Source organism: Balaenoptera physalus (genome assembly GCF_965194825.1).
Source record: "Balaenoptera physalus genome assembly, chromosome: 12".
In the NCBI taxonomy this organism is placed as follows: Eukaryota; Metazoa; Chordata; class Mammalia; order Artiodactyla; family Balaenopteridae; genus Balaenoptera; species Balaenoptera physalus.
In genome coordinates, this window is record NC_138897.1 from 76,856,007 (window position 1) to 76,869,496 (window position 13,490).

Sequence of the window (13,490 nt, forward strand, 5' to 3'; positions counted from 1 at the left end):
GGACACAGCATTTAGAAATATTCAGAGTCACCAAATACTAGATACATAAATGTGTACTGCATTCCATTAAGTGTGCAAAGCTACCAATCACTGACAAAAGGCAGCCTTAAAATCCTAATGGTCCACAGAGTATTTATCTTTGAAACTGGCCCACTTTCCATATCATAGCAGACAATTCTAACCTATTCATGAATTTCTAAGCAAAATACTCCAAATGGTTTTACTCTGTCTCTCTGCTGGACGCGGCAGCATTCACGAAACCGGTCATGTATATTCTGGCCCCTCCCCCACTCCCCTCTCTGTTCCAGCACCACACTACTCCTATCCCTCACTATATCTACTCAGGAAAACACTAAAACTCTTCATCCAACCCCAACCATTTACTGTGCAAGGTACTTAAGGCAAGATTCGCGCTTAGAGCCCCCACCTGCTGGAAGACCGCCTGTTTTCCACACGTCCAGTCTTAGTGGGGAGGCCGGGGAGCAGCCGCTTCCCAGGCGGTGAGCAGAGGGGCGGGTGGGGAAGAGGGGTTGTGGACAGCACGAAAGCAAAATGATACTGTGCCCACTCTTTTGGCTTGTTTTTAATCACATTTATTGTGAAATCACAAAGAACTTTAAAGGAGCCTTTAAGAAAGTTTTCTATTTATTAGTAAGCTTTCAAAAGGCCGTGGAACACTGACCTGGGTCCTCATCTGTAATGTGGGAGAAAAAGAGTATCCACATCACAGGACTTGTAAAGATTAGATGAGTCGGTGACCTGTCCGTTACTTCTGACAGGTAAAACTGTCAGAAGTGCCAGACGGAGTTCACGCTTAGTGAGTTTGAACCACTCCCCTGGAACTTCACTCCCTTGCACATCTCTATCAAAGCCTCTGTAAGGCTGTGTCTCATTTATCAGCTCCATGAGACTGGAGGTATGTGAGGGCAGAAACTGGATCTTAATGATCGCTGTGTACTCAGTACCCGACTGTGACCCTGGAGACTGGCAGGTACATACAGATGTTAGCAGAATGAAGAATTAAATGAGGGAAGGTGTTAGAAGTATTAGGTACACTGGAGGGTGAAATGTGTATTCTATGAGGTATGTGCCCATTTAAGAAGCACAGGAGTTTCATGACCTCAGCTGAAGATCCTGGATTTGTAGTTCTATGATAACTGCTTAAATGGTGCTTGTGTTCTCAGAAATTGACAAACATCCTAAAACTCGTGTGAAAATGCAATGGGCACATAACAGCCAAAACAATCTTGAAGAAGAACAAAGCTGGTAGACTCATACTTCCTGCTTTCAAAACTTACTACAAAGCTACAATAATCAAGTCCGTGTGGCCCTGGCGCTGGGGAGACATAAAGATCAATGCAGCAGAACCCCGAGTCCAGAAACAAACTCTAACATTTACAGTCAGTCAACTGATTTCTGACAAAGGGACCAAAAAGAATACCTTTCCAACAAATGGTCCTGGAAAAAGTGGATATCCATATGCAAAAGAATAAATTTGAACCCTAGCTCACATCACACAAAATAATCAACTCAAGGTTGATCATAAACTTAAATGTAAGAGCTGAAACTATAAAACTCTTACAAGAAAAACACAAGAGTAAATCTTCATGACCTTGGGTTAGGCAATGATTTCTTTCCTTCCTTTTTTAAAATTTATTTATTTATTTTTATTTTTGGCTGCCTTGGGTCTTTGTTGCTGTATGCGGGCTTTTCTCTAGTCGCGGCGATTCGTGGGCTTCTCATTAGGTGGCTTCTCTTGTTGCAGAGCACAGGCTCTAGGTGCGTGGGCTTCAGTAGTTGTGGCACTCGGCCTCAGCAGTTGTGGCGCACGGGCCCAGTTGCTCTGCGGCATATGGGATCTTCCCAGACCAGGGCTTGAACCCATGTCCCCTGCATTGGCAGGCAGATTCTTAACCACTGCGCCACCAGGGAAGTCCCAGGTAATGATTTCTTAGCTAAGAAACCAAAAGCACAAGTGATTAAAAAAAGGAAGACTGGGGCTTCCCTGGTGGCGCAGTGATTGAAAATCTGCCTGCCAATGCAGGAGACACGGGTTCGAGCCCTGGTCTGGGAAGATCCCACATGCTGCGGAGCAACTGGGCCCGTGAGCCACAACTACTGAGCCTGCGCGTCTGGAGCCTGTGCTCCGCAACAAGAGAGGCCGCGATAGTGAGAGGCCCGTGCACCGCGATGAAGAGTGGCCCCCGCTCGCTGCAACTAGAGAAAGCCCTCGCACAGAAATGAAGACCTAACACAGCCAAAAATAAATAAATAAATAATTAATTTTAAAAAAAAAAAAAAAAAAAAAAGAAGACTGATAAGCTGGACTCCATCAAAACTAAAACCTTTTTATACTTGAAACTAAAATAATATTGTAAATCAACTAGACCTAAATTTTTTTAAAAAAAGCTAAATTAGTCAATTAAAAAAAAAAACTAAAAACTTTTGTGCTTTTTAAACATTTTTTTTAATGAAAAAAAAATTTTTGGCCGTGCCATGTGGCACGTGGGATCTTAATTCCCCAACCAAGGATCGAACCCGCACCCCCTGCAGTGGAATTGCAATCTTAACCACTGGATCACCAGGGAAGTCCCAAAACTTTTGTGCTTCCAAGGACAACATCAAGAAGCAAAAAGACAAACCACTGGTGGGGAGAAAATATTTGCAAATCATCCATCTGATAAGGGATTTGTACTTAATATATATAAAGAAGTCTTACAACTAAACAATGAAAAGACAAAAAGCCTAATTTAAAAATAGGCAGAGGGAGCAGAGCTCCCCATTTCTCAAGTGTTGTCTGTACATAGTGACTTCCTTCCAAAGAGGACAGTATGGAAAGGGGGAGGGGGAGTAACCTTACAAACACCACTTCACATTTATAGTAAGTACCCTTGATATGTGATGAAAATGGCACTTCACCTGTGTGAGTTTCCTCTCCCAAACCCATAAATAACCCTAGTCTTAGTGAGAAAAACATCTGACAAACCCCAATGGAGAGGCATTCTACAATACACTCGACCAGCATTCTTCAAAACTCTCAGGGTCACCAAAAGTAAGAAAGTGTGAGAAACCAGCATAGCCAAGAGGAGCCTAAGGGGTTAAGAGGACTAAATGTGAGGTGGGATCCTAGATGGGACCCTAGAACAGAAAGAGGACATTAGGGAAAAACTAAGGGAATCGGAATAAACTATGAACTGTATAACAACACTGGTTCATGAGCTGTAGCAAATGTACAATACTGATACATTAACAATAGGGGAAACGGGGTGGGGGGGGTTGTTGGAGGGCATGGGGTGGGGAGTGAAGGTTGGGATGGAAACCCTCTGTGTCATCTGCTCAATTTCTCTGTAAATCCTACACTGCTTTACAAATAAAATTATTAATTTTTTTAAAAAGAAAAACAAAAGGGCAAAGGACTTTAAGCATTTTCCCAAAGACATACGAATGGTCAATAGGCACATAAGAAGATGCTCAACATCATTAGTCATAAGAGAAATGAAGATCAAAACCCCAATGAGATGTCAATTCACACCCATTAAAATGGCTATTATTCAAAAGAAAACAAAAGATAACTGTTGGGGGCTTCCCTAGTGGCACAGTGGTTAAGAATCCGCCTGCCAATGCAGGGGACACAGATTCAAGCCCTGGTCTGGAAAGATCCCACATGCTGCAGAGCAGCTAAGCCCATGTGCCACAACTACTGAGCCTGTGCGCCTGGAGCCTGTGCTCCGCAACAAGAGAAGCCACTGCAATGAGAAGCCCGCACATCGCACAGAAGAGTAGCCTCCGCTTGCCGCAACTAGAGAAAGCCCGCGTGCAGTAACGAAGACCCGATGCAGCCAAAAATAAATAAAAGATAACTGATAAAGGATGTGGAGAAACTGGAATATTTTGGGAATTCCCTGGTAGTCCAGTGGTTAGGACTCGGCACTTTCACCGCTGCGGCTGGGGTTCAATCCCTAGTCGGGGAACTAAGATCCCACAAGTCGAGGGATGCAGTCAAAACAAAACAAAACAAAAACAAAAAGACCATATGTTGTAAGGTCTCATTTATACAGTGTCCAGAACAGGCATATCTACAGAGACACAAGTAGATTAGTGACTGGAGGAGGCTGGGGGTATGTGGGGATAGGGAATGACTGCTAACAGGTACAAAGTTTCTTTGGGAAGTGATGAAAATTAAACTATTGAAGTATACACTTTAAATGGGTGAAAATTATTGTCTATAAATTATATCTCCATGAAATTGTTTTTTTAAAAAGTGCTAATACTCCAATTATAATAAAAGTTACATCAGAAAACTCAAGACACCTTTTTGGTGTTATCTCCAAATGACCCTAATTCAGGATAGACATGCTGGAGGTTGACAAAGATTCAATAGCATTTCCATGACAACATTTTCCTGGATCAAAATTTAAGTGGCTAGACATGGAAACTAAATATGACGTAAGTTTTGGTTTATCCTGCATCTTGTCCTTGGAAAGATGTGTAATGGGTTAGCAATTTTGAAATGCCTTATAAAAGGAAGCTCTCTGGTGGAGGTTCACAAAGGCTGCCTCCTGGTGGGAGGATTGCGGCAGACAGCCCTACAAGTTCCGTCACCTCCTATGCTTGTACTGACCACTGGATACCTGGCTTTCTGAATTCCAGATAAGTCAACAAATAATGAGATAGCATTCAACTCCTCACCTGGAACTGTTATATATTGCTGGTGGGAATAAAAAAGGGTACAACCACCCTGGAAAACAGTTTGGTAATTTCTTGTAAAATTAAACACATACTTCCCAAATGACCCAGCAGTCCCAAGCCTAGGTATTTGCCCAGGTGAAATGACAACTCAAGTTCACACAAAAACTTGTACGAGGGACTTCCCTGGTGGTCCAGTGGGTAAGACTCCACGCCCCAATGCAGGGAGCCCGGGTTCGATCCCTGGCCAGGGAACTAGATCCCGCATGCATGCTGCAACTAAGAAGTCTGCATGCCACAACTAAGACCCAGTGCAGCCAAAATAAACTATAAATAAATAAATAAATGAAAGTAAATTAAAAAAAAAAAACTTGTACAAAAGCGTTTACCGCAGCTTTATGCATAATTACCAAAACTGGAAACAACTCAAATTTCCCTCGAATGAGAAGCAGATAAATCGTGATACAACTAGACAACAGGATACCTTTCAGATGTAAGAAGCAATGAGCTATGATACGCACAGCACTGTGGATTAATTGTAAATGCACTACACTAAATGAACAAAGTCAGGCTCATAGGCTTCCCCCGCATGATTACGTGTATACGGCATTCTAGAAAAGTCAAAACGATAGGGAAATAACATGGATCAGTGGTTGCCAAGGGCTGGGGGTGGCAAGGACCGACTATAAAAGGGGCCTGCAAGAGATTGCTGGGTGATGGAAATGTTCTATTTCTTGATTGTGCTGGTACAGTTGTGATTACACAATTGTATGTGTTTGTCAAAACTCATAGAACCATATACACACCCAAAAAAAGGGTGAATTTCAGTATATGTAAGTTATACCTTAATTTTTTTAAAAATGAAAAAAAAAAATTAGTTCCCCAAATGTCTAGACCTCCTCCTTGTAGCCTAATAAATGGGTGTGGTACTGGCTGATTTTTCAACTTTCCACTCCCCAAAATGTAAATTATAGGAGGATAATGGCATAAACAGGGAATACAAAACATGAGATAGTAATTCCAAATTATACAAACAGATCAGTAAACTCCAAGAATCTGGATGCATATACCACCTAAGGGCTTTATTGATAGGTTCATTCCATCTCCTTAAAATGCTTAATTTATTCACATAGTAGAAATAGAGGCTATGAAAAGATTGTTTCAACTTTAGTTATTCTAAATAATTTAAACTATCTAGTTCCAAAAATTATATAAGGTACCTTTTCCCTCCTTGATGCTTTCACCTCTGCATCAAAGTTTATTTCCTCAACGCTCTTCCAATTTCTGGTGACCCTACTATTTCAGAGGATTCCCACATAAGCCTTAATGGAGACTGTTACTATGGGAACTAAGTCCCACAGTAATTAGTGGGAACTAATATTTGTATTTTTCCTGGAGCCCATTCCATCTTTCTTACGCAACCTTCCCAATCAAGCCCAGTTACAAGGAAAAAAAAATTCATAACATTAGTTTTATAAAATATTGAACAGAAAATTACGGTGAAACAGCCAGGTTAACACTCAGAACAGCAGGAAGGGAGAGGCACAGTCAGAGGGCCTGACGGGACATTCTTCCCTTGTGAAATGGCCTCTTGACTAACACCCAGCACTGGTCCCCATGCCCGCTTCTCTCGGATCTGCCTTACGGCAATCAAGAAATGGGGAATGATATGCAAAATAGCATTCTACAAATTAAAGACTCCTTTTGGTTAACACAAAGGTCCTTTTTATTAAAGAGTCAATCGTGTTCTCATTTTACCTCACTGAACCACAGAAGACAGAACGACTGTAAAGAGCCTCAAAAGCCTGGAATCCCATGTGAACTTGGGAGTGTGCTGTGAACGGGACATTTATAGAGAGAAGGAAAAACAACACAGAGAAGGGAGCTGTGCCAGGATCACTTACTAGATAGCTCAGTACAAGGGGCCCAAATTCACCCCCCGGCAAATTTATAAATTATTACAGAACACTGACCTCAGAGGTGCCCCCATTTCAGAATAATCAAAACTTAGTATAAACAAAACTATGTACAGCAATTTGCACAGTGCTCAACAGTACAAACACTCACAACAAAGGTAGCAAGGATCCATTAGATTTCCATCAGGAAAACTTAAAATATCTAACATGCCCAGGGCTAGGAGCTACAATCCCGGGCAGAGTGAAAATTTTGGCCGCTGGGGCCCCTGGAGAGACAGTACAACCAGATTTCCAAGAAACATCATTTACTTCTCAATTCTGTAGTAAATGGTAAGTTAGTAAATGTTTGACCTTGACCTTGGCAAAGCAAGCTGAAATGCTGGTCACACGACAGCAGAGCATGTGCATCTGTTTAACTCAAATCCGTGGTGGCAGCTGCACGGCCTGCTTGCACTCCCAGGGCTCAATTCCTGCGGAGACCTGCCTGCTTAGAACCCTCCTTTCTGCCTGGCCATGCCTGCCTGGGACACTGGACAGTTGAGCTGGTTCCTGCAAGTGTAACACAGGGCCAGCTTGCAAGGTTCTCGGGGGCTGCATGGAAGAACGCCTCACAGTCGGGCACTAGGCCATCGCTGCTAAATGTCAGGCAGAGCTGCCATTTCCAGGCTCCCCCACATCAACCTGAGAACCTTCCCTATGGCTTGGGAGGAAAATTTCATTTTACCAATTTAAGTCACTAAAGAAGAATGGCATTAGGACAGGAAGAAAAGTGCCACAGAGCAGTTTATCTGAGAACACTTTTCAGAAGAGCTCAACTTATCCAGGTCCAGTGGGGACCAGCTTTTTAGGTGCAGAGTACCCAGGTAAGTCTGAGAATGCAGGTTTCGTCATAGAAAATAACTCTGGTTCTCTTGTTTAAAAGGTCCATTCAGTGGTTAAATGAAAGTAGTTAAATGTAGTTCATAACATACACAGTGAATTTTGTGATAAGATGTGGGTGAAAATACACCAACACACCTACGACTCAGTATACCAGTACTGGAGCCCCACTAAAAAGATCCAGGCGGGGACAGGTGACGGCACTAAACTGCATCCCTAGTAAAGCCCTGAGACCGGGTGAGACATGCACAAAGCGACATTTCTCATCTTCAGAGCTTTACTCTCTACTGGACAGCCAAGGCTTTGAGCCACAGAGAGAATCTCCAGCAGCAGGAAGCAGGGTGATAAACTAGGACAAGTGTCCTTTCTCATAGGGATGGTCTGTGCTTCCTTTTCTGTCCAGGCTGCCAAGAAGCAGAGTCAAATCTGACGTTGTATCACAGTAACAAAATGTTCACACAATTAAACATATTTGCTGTATATTTTCTTTTTTTGCAGTTTTGATTATGCTACATTGTTAACCTTAATTATAAAATAGATACACAGAGTCCCCGCTAAAGTTACCTAAGATTATTTTCAGCCTGGGGCAGGGGGAGAAGAATCTTGGCTCAGTACTCTCTTCTGGGCCTCGGCTTCTTCCTCAATCAAATCAATCAATCAATCAATCAATCAAATTAAAGGCAGTATCTCAGATGCCCATATTCAACAATTGTTTTGAGGAGCAAACGAGGTAACGGAAGTGAGAAACTGTTCTGCAAACTCTCAAGGTGACCAGGAGTGGACACGCCGTCTACGAGAACAGAGCAGGATGCCCTGCACGGCCAGCGGTGGTTCCTCCCCGGTCCACGTGAACCCTTCCACACAGCAGTGCAGCTTTATAAAGTCAAATGAAAGATTTCACACCAGCATTAAGGTTCAACTCACAGTCAATGGGGACTCATTATAGAAAAAGTGGGAAGCAAACTTTTGTCACAAATGAGGCATTGCTCGATCATACCAGGGGCCTCCGAGTACGTCCGTGGGCAATGATACCAAGAGCTGCTACCGTGAAGTCCATCTGGCAAGGCAGGGACCTAAAATCCTCACGTTCCCAGTGCGAACTAAAATTGTGTGTTTAATAATGGAAGAAGGAAAAGATGTGAGAGAAATAAATACCTTTGTTCCTCAGACCATCTTCACGGAGGTCCGTGCATAGATGTTCTTTGCTTGCCTGCATCAGGAGGTCCTCCTGCAGTAAGAAAATCCAGCGGTCAGGGAGGATCCAGAGACACCCAAGCTCACCAATGCCAATGATTCTCTGAGAGTCTTCTTTCCAACTCCTGGAAATTTGCTAGCCAAGGACTGGGAACTGAAGCAAACCTCAAATTCAAATTAATATAATCAATAAAACTTCCACTTCTCTAGAATTTGAGCTTGAAAAGCCAAGTTTCTCAAGGTCTGGACAATAACAGAGGTTTAGAATGCTGGGCTGCAAATCCAAACAAAACCCTATAAGTATCCTCCGAATCAAGAAACACATTGATGCAATGTGATCTTAATTAAGTGAAAATCTGAATGGAAACTATCAGGAAGTTGGATGTAACTCAGTCCCTAACCATTCTCAGCATCACATACTCATTTTTTTCTCAAACCTCCTGGAAGGGCTATTTTTCCTTTTCATCCTTGTTCACTGGAGGAGGGTATAAGGAGGAACACCATCAATGACAACCTACAGAGGGACTTCAGGAAAATGGGATGGGGCAGCAGCAGCAGCACATGTGTGGCATGGGGCCCCGTGAGGAAAGGGTCCAACCAGGCTGACCAGCTGGAGACACTGACAGACCAACGATGGCTGCTCACATCAAAGTTTCCTTCTGGGTCACCTCTTTTTCTCTGCCCAAAGATTTTCTTTCACATGGATTTAACTGGTAAGTAAAAGATTCTGACATAGCACTCACTTAAATTGACAGACGGTGAAATCATTGCTACAATGCTTGATAACTTTTACAGCACTTAAAAAAAACATCACTGCCCACATTCTCCACCAAAAAAAATGCCCCCCAGAAAACCCCAAAACAACAACAACAACAACAACAAACAAGCAAAACCATTTCATTTCTAAGCAAAGTTCTGTGGTGGAAATAGAAGATCAAAGTGATGGCAAATACAGGTGGACACAGGAGGAAATAAAGCATCATCACTGCAAGTGAGAGAAGAGGCCCGGCGTGGAGTGTCATGTACAAAGCAGGACTGTTCCTTCACTTGTTATTGCAAATTCAGTGTGGAATGCTTTTGCACAGTGTGAACTTAAAACAACCATCTCCCACAGAACTTACGTGTTACCACGTTTGGCCAAAAGAGTATAAATTCTAGTGTGATGCCAGGTCAAATTTATTTGTAAATGGGGAGAAGAAAAGCTCTCACTTACCGTAGAAGGAATGATGGAATTAGAAAATTACCATTTGGCAACCATCACAGTGATAATTATCTCAAGAATCATCAATGGATGTTAAAACTAGTCGCTAAAATTTTGAATGAGAAACAGAAATATTTACATAGTTTCAAAATATCTCCCCACAAGATACTCAATAATTATGAAGGGGAAAATAGTACCTTCACAGTGGAGAAGCCTGGCAGACCCCACCTGAACCAGGTGATGGCAGTTCCCCTGCCCAGGAATGAGGCACCTCGATGCCAGGCGCCTGCTGAAAGGATGCACAGGAAGAACCACATCACTTCTGTGGGGTTCCTGCCCCCCAAATGCACAACCAGGATCTAATCATGGGGAAACATCAGACAAACCCAAGCTGAGGAAAATTCTACAAAATAAATGGCCTGTACTCTTTCAAGTGCCAAGGTCATGAGCTGAGAAAACGTTACAGATTAAACGAGACTAAACAAACATGACAACTGAATGCCACAAATGATCCTGGATTTTTCCTAGACCAAGAAAACATTTTCTTTTCTTTTGCTACAAAAGACTTCAGTGGGACAATTGGCCAAATGTACTCGGATCAGTGTTAATTTCTTGATTTTGATTAGGGTACTGTGGTCACCTGACAGAATGCCCTTGTTTGCTAGGAAATACACAGTCAAGTATTTAGGCATCACGTCTACAACTATACGCTCAAATTATTCAGAAGGGAAAAAAAGCAAATGTGGTAAAATGTTAACATGTGAGGAATATGCATGAAGGGTAACGGGAATTCTTCACACTACTTTTGCAACTTTTCTTTAAGTCTCAAATGATTTCAAAATGAGAGGTTAAGAAAACATTGTTATTTGTAGTTACCCTTGATCCTTTCTCCAAAATGATACCACCCTCCACACTTCCAGTTCTCAGGCTGAATGTCTGAAGTGTTAGATTAGATGCTATTTAGAGTATTTCTTCAAGTTAATACTTTATGGGAAAGGCCGGGTGCTGGAGCAAAAGCCGAGGGGTGAGGAGTCAGATGCAGCTCTGTTCCAGCTGCAGGACTCCCACCTGCTAGCTTTGCTGCACAGAGTGCATGCTTACAGGTGGTTTTATAAATGGGGACCACAGACACCTCGCAAGATGCCGTCAGGACGGGTGCTCCATGAGCAGAAGTTCTCACCATCCAGTAGACCTTAGACCTTAGATCTCACTTTCCTGTGAGAAAAGCCAATAGGACTGTCACCAACAGAGCCTGGTGTCATCTGGAGTGACCGCCCTAAGCTCTTCTGGGCCTAAAAGACTCTGCAGTGAGAGCTGACCTCCTGCCAGCAGCATACAGGTCCCCTCAGATTCCCAAGGACTCTGGTGAGCTCGTATGATGAACCCTAAGGGCTCCGGCTCCTGGAGGGACTGCTGGGATTTTAGTCTGGCCCCACCTGCTGCTCTAAGGAGATGTCTTAGCTGGAGCCTGCACACACCCTGGTGGAGTGCCAACCTGACTGCTTCAAGCCATCCCCCCGTCTCCCTGCTTAGCCACGACCCCTAACAGTGAAGGGGAGCAGCAGAAGCCAGGAGTGACAGACTCCTCTCTCCCCCTGCCTTGCTGACTTCTCCTGAAAGGTTCTGAGTTATGAAAAACAAGTTTCCCCTCACAGAGGGCTGTGGACCCTACAAAGTTTTAAGTCTAGATATGATCAGGAATTGACAGGGTTGAAAAAGAAACAGTGTGAGGCTGAGTTCAGATGTGAGGGACCCCCAACCACCAGCACCACGGCACTGGGCGATCTTCAGATCAGGTGGGAGCTCAACCAGCCCTGGGCCCCAAACGCAGATGAAGGAACAGAACAGACCACTTGCGAGCAATGGCCGTGTAGCGTAAGCATCCTGTGTGCAACTCCCTCCATCCCCTCGAGCCAACCGATCATGTAATAAACACTTGAAGAAATTTATCAGACACAAGGTCCTTTTCCTACAATATTTTATCAGCTAAGTGTTCTAAGTTTCAGGATTCCTAGAGGTAAAGTCCTAAACATTTCTCTCTACCATCTAGATTTTACTAAATCTTGACATCTGATCATTAATATCCTAACATTCCTTGCAAAATCTGTTTCCAAGATAAAAGTTCACGTGGATCCCTCTTGCAAAATCAAATGAGATCATTACAGTAGTTTGTAGAGTTATATAAACTACATAAAATACGAAATGCCACATAATAGTGCAATTTGTCAAACTGACAGCAAATGCTCTGCCTCAGCCGGGCACAGCCAACATGTCATCCTCCTGCCCACTGCCTGGAACCAAAACCAACTTAAAATACTTCTTCAAAGTTTAGGCAGATTTTAGGAGGGTCTTGAAAACCATTCTTACTGTTCATCTGTAATCTTATTTCCCATTAAAAGCTGGCTGTTTATCATGGAAAAGACGCAATACTGATTCATTCCTATGAGGCTAGTATTGAGCCAGAAAAAAAAAACCCCACAACTATCTTTAGGAGGGAAATGAACATACACCAGGCCCTTCAGCTTTTATAAGCAGGGTAGTTATAAGCTCCTCAGGGCCTGACGTACACCTGAGCCATGAGCCCTGGTTGTAAGCAGATCTCGCTGACCTCCTCCAAGCCTGAGCTTCCTGAGCTGGAGCAGTGGTGGTCAAAGCTTCAGGTGGGGGCTTCCCTGGTGGTGCAGTGGTTGAGAGTCTGCCTGCCAATGCAGGGGACACGGGTTCGAGCCCTGGTCTGGGAAGATCCCACATGCCGCAGAGCAGCTGGGCCCGTGAGCCACAGTTACTGAGTCTGCGCGTCTGGAGCCTGTGGTCCGCAACAAGTGAGGCCGCGGTGGTGAGAGGCCCCCACACCGCGATGAAGAGTGGCCCCCGCTTGCCACAACTAGAGAAAGCCCGCACACAGAAAAGAGGACCCAACACAGCCATAAAAAAAAAAAAAAAAAAAAAAAAAAAGCTTCAGGTGGGACTGCTGACACACTGAACACACAACAGGGCCCCAACACAGAGCAAATGAGATACCTCCCATTTCCTGGCACTTGTGGGAACAGCAGTGATCATGTTCACAGTGAAGAACACTGAAAATAAACAAGACGTTGGATCTCTTGATGAACCTTTCAGTTTCCTACACTTGCATATCTAGGAAGGAACAGCTGTAGGACAGCAACTTTAAATCATCTTTACTGAGCCTAAAAAGGAATTTTCCTCCATGTATCTCAATTCAGAGAAACTTTAAATGAGGCACTGATCACGTTAGCTGGGTAAGGCATTTAATAACAGTCCGCCACAAGGATTTATCTAAGAGAACTGCTAAACTAATGAGGAGAAAGTTCCACCTTAAGTCCCAGCAATATGTGAATGGTGCTTTGGGCACTTCTTTGTCACACACTTTTAACAATATGAGCTGAGAACCACAGGCAAACCATCACTGTGGGGACCACGGTACCCTGGCAGACCGGGAGAACAGCTTATGGCCACCAACGGTACTACTGAGAGTGTGAAGTTCAGATTTTTTCACCTTTAAATCACTGAAAATGAGTTCTTTCCAACAAGATTTCCTTTTAAGCAAACAGCAAGCTGCTTCACACTATTGCAAATTTCCCTTAGGATCAGAG

General features: G+C 43.5%; 1 protein-coding gene across 16 annotated transcripts in view; it reads right to left on the bottom strand.

Annotated features, from left to right (window-relative positions):
• The window catches only part of PRR14L (proline rich 14 like), a 63,027-nt gene that overhangs the window by 35,090 nt on the left and 14,447 nt on the right, over positions 1–13,490 (bottom strand). For all 16 annotated transcript variants that reach the window (XR_014251761.1, XR_014251762.1, XR_014251763.1 and 13 more), the window contains one exon: positions 8,637–8,709. Coding sequence is in view for 9 of the 16 variants with exons in the window: in XM_082416975.1 (XP_082273101.1) it covers positions 8,637–8,709 (73 nt within the window). In the remaining 7 variants the exon portion in view is untranslated. The remainder of the gene's footprint in view (positions 1–8,636; positions 8,710–13,490) is intronic.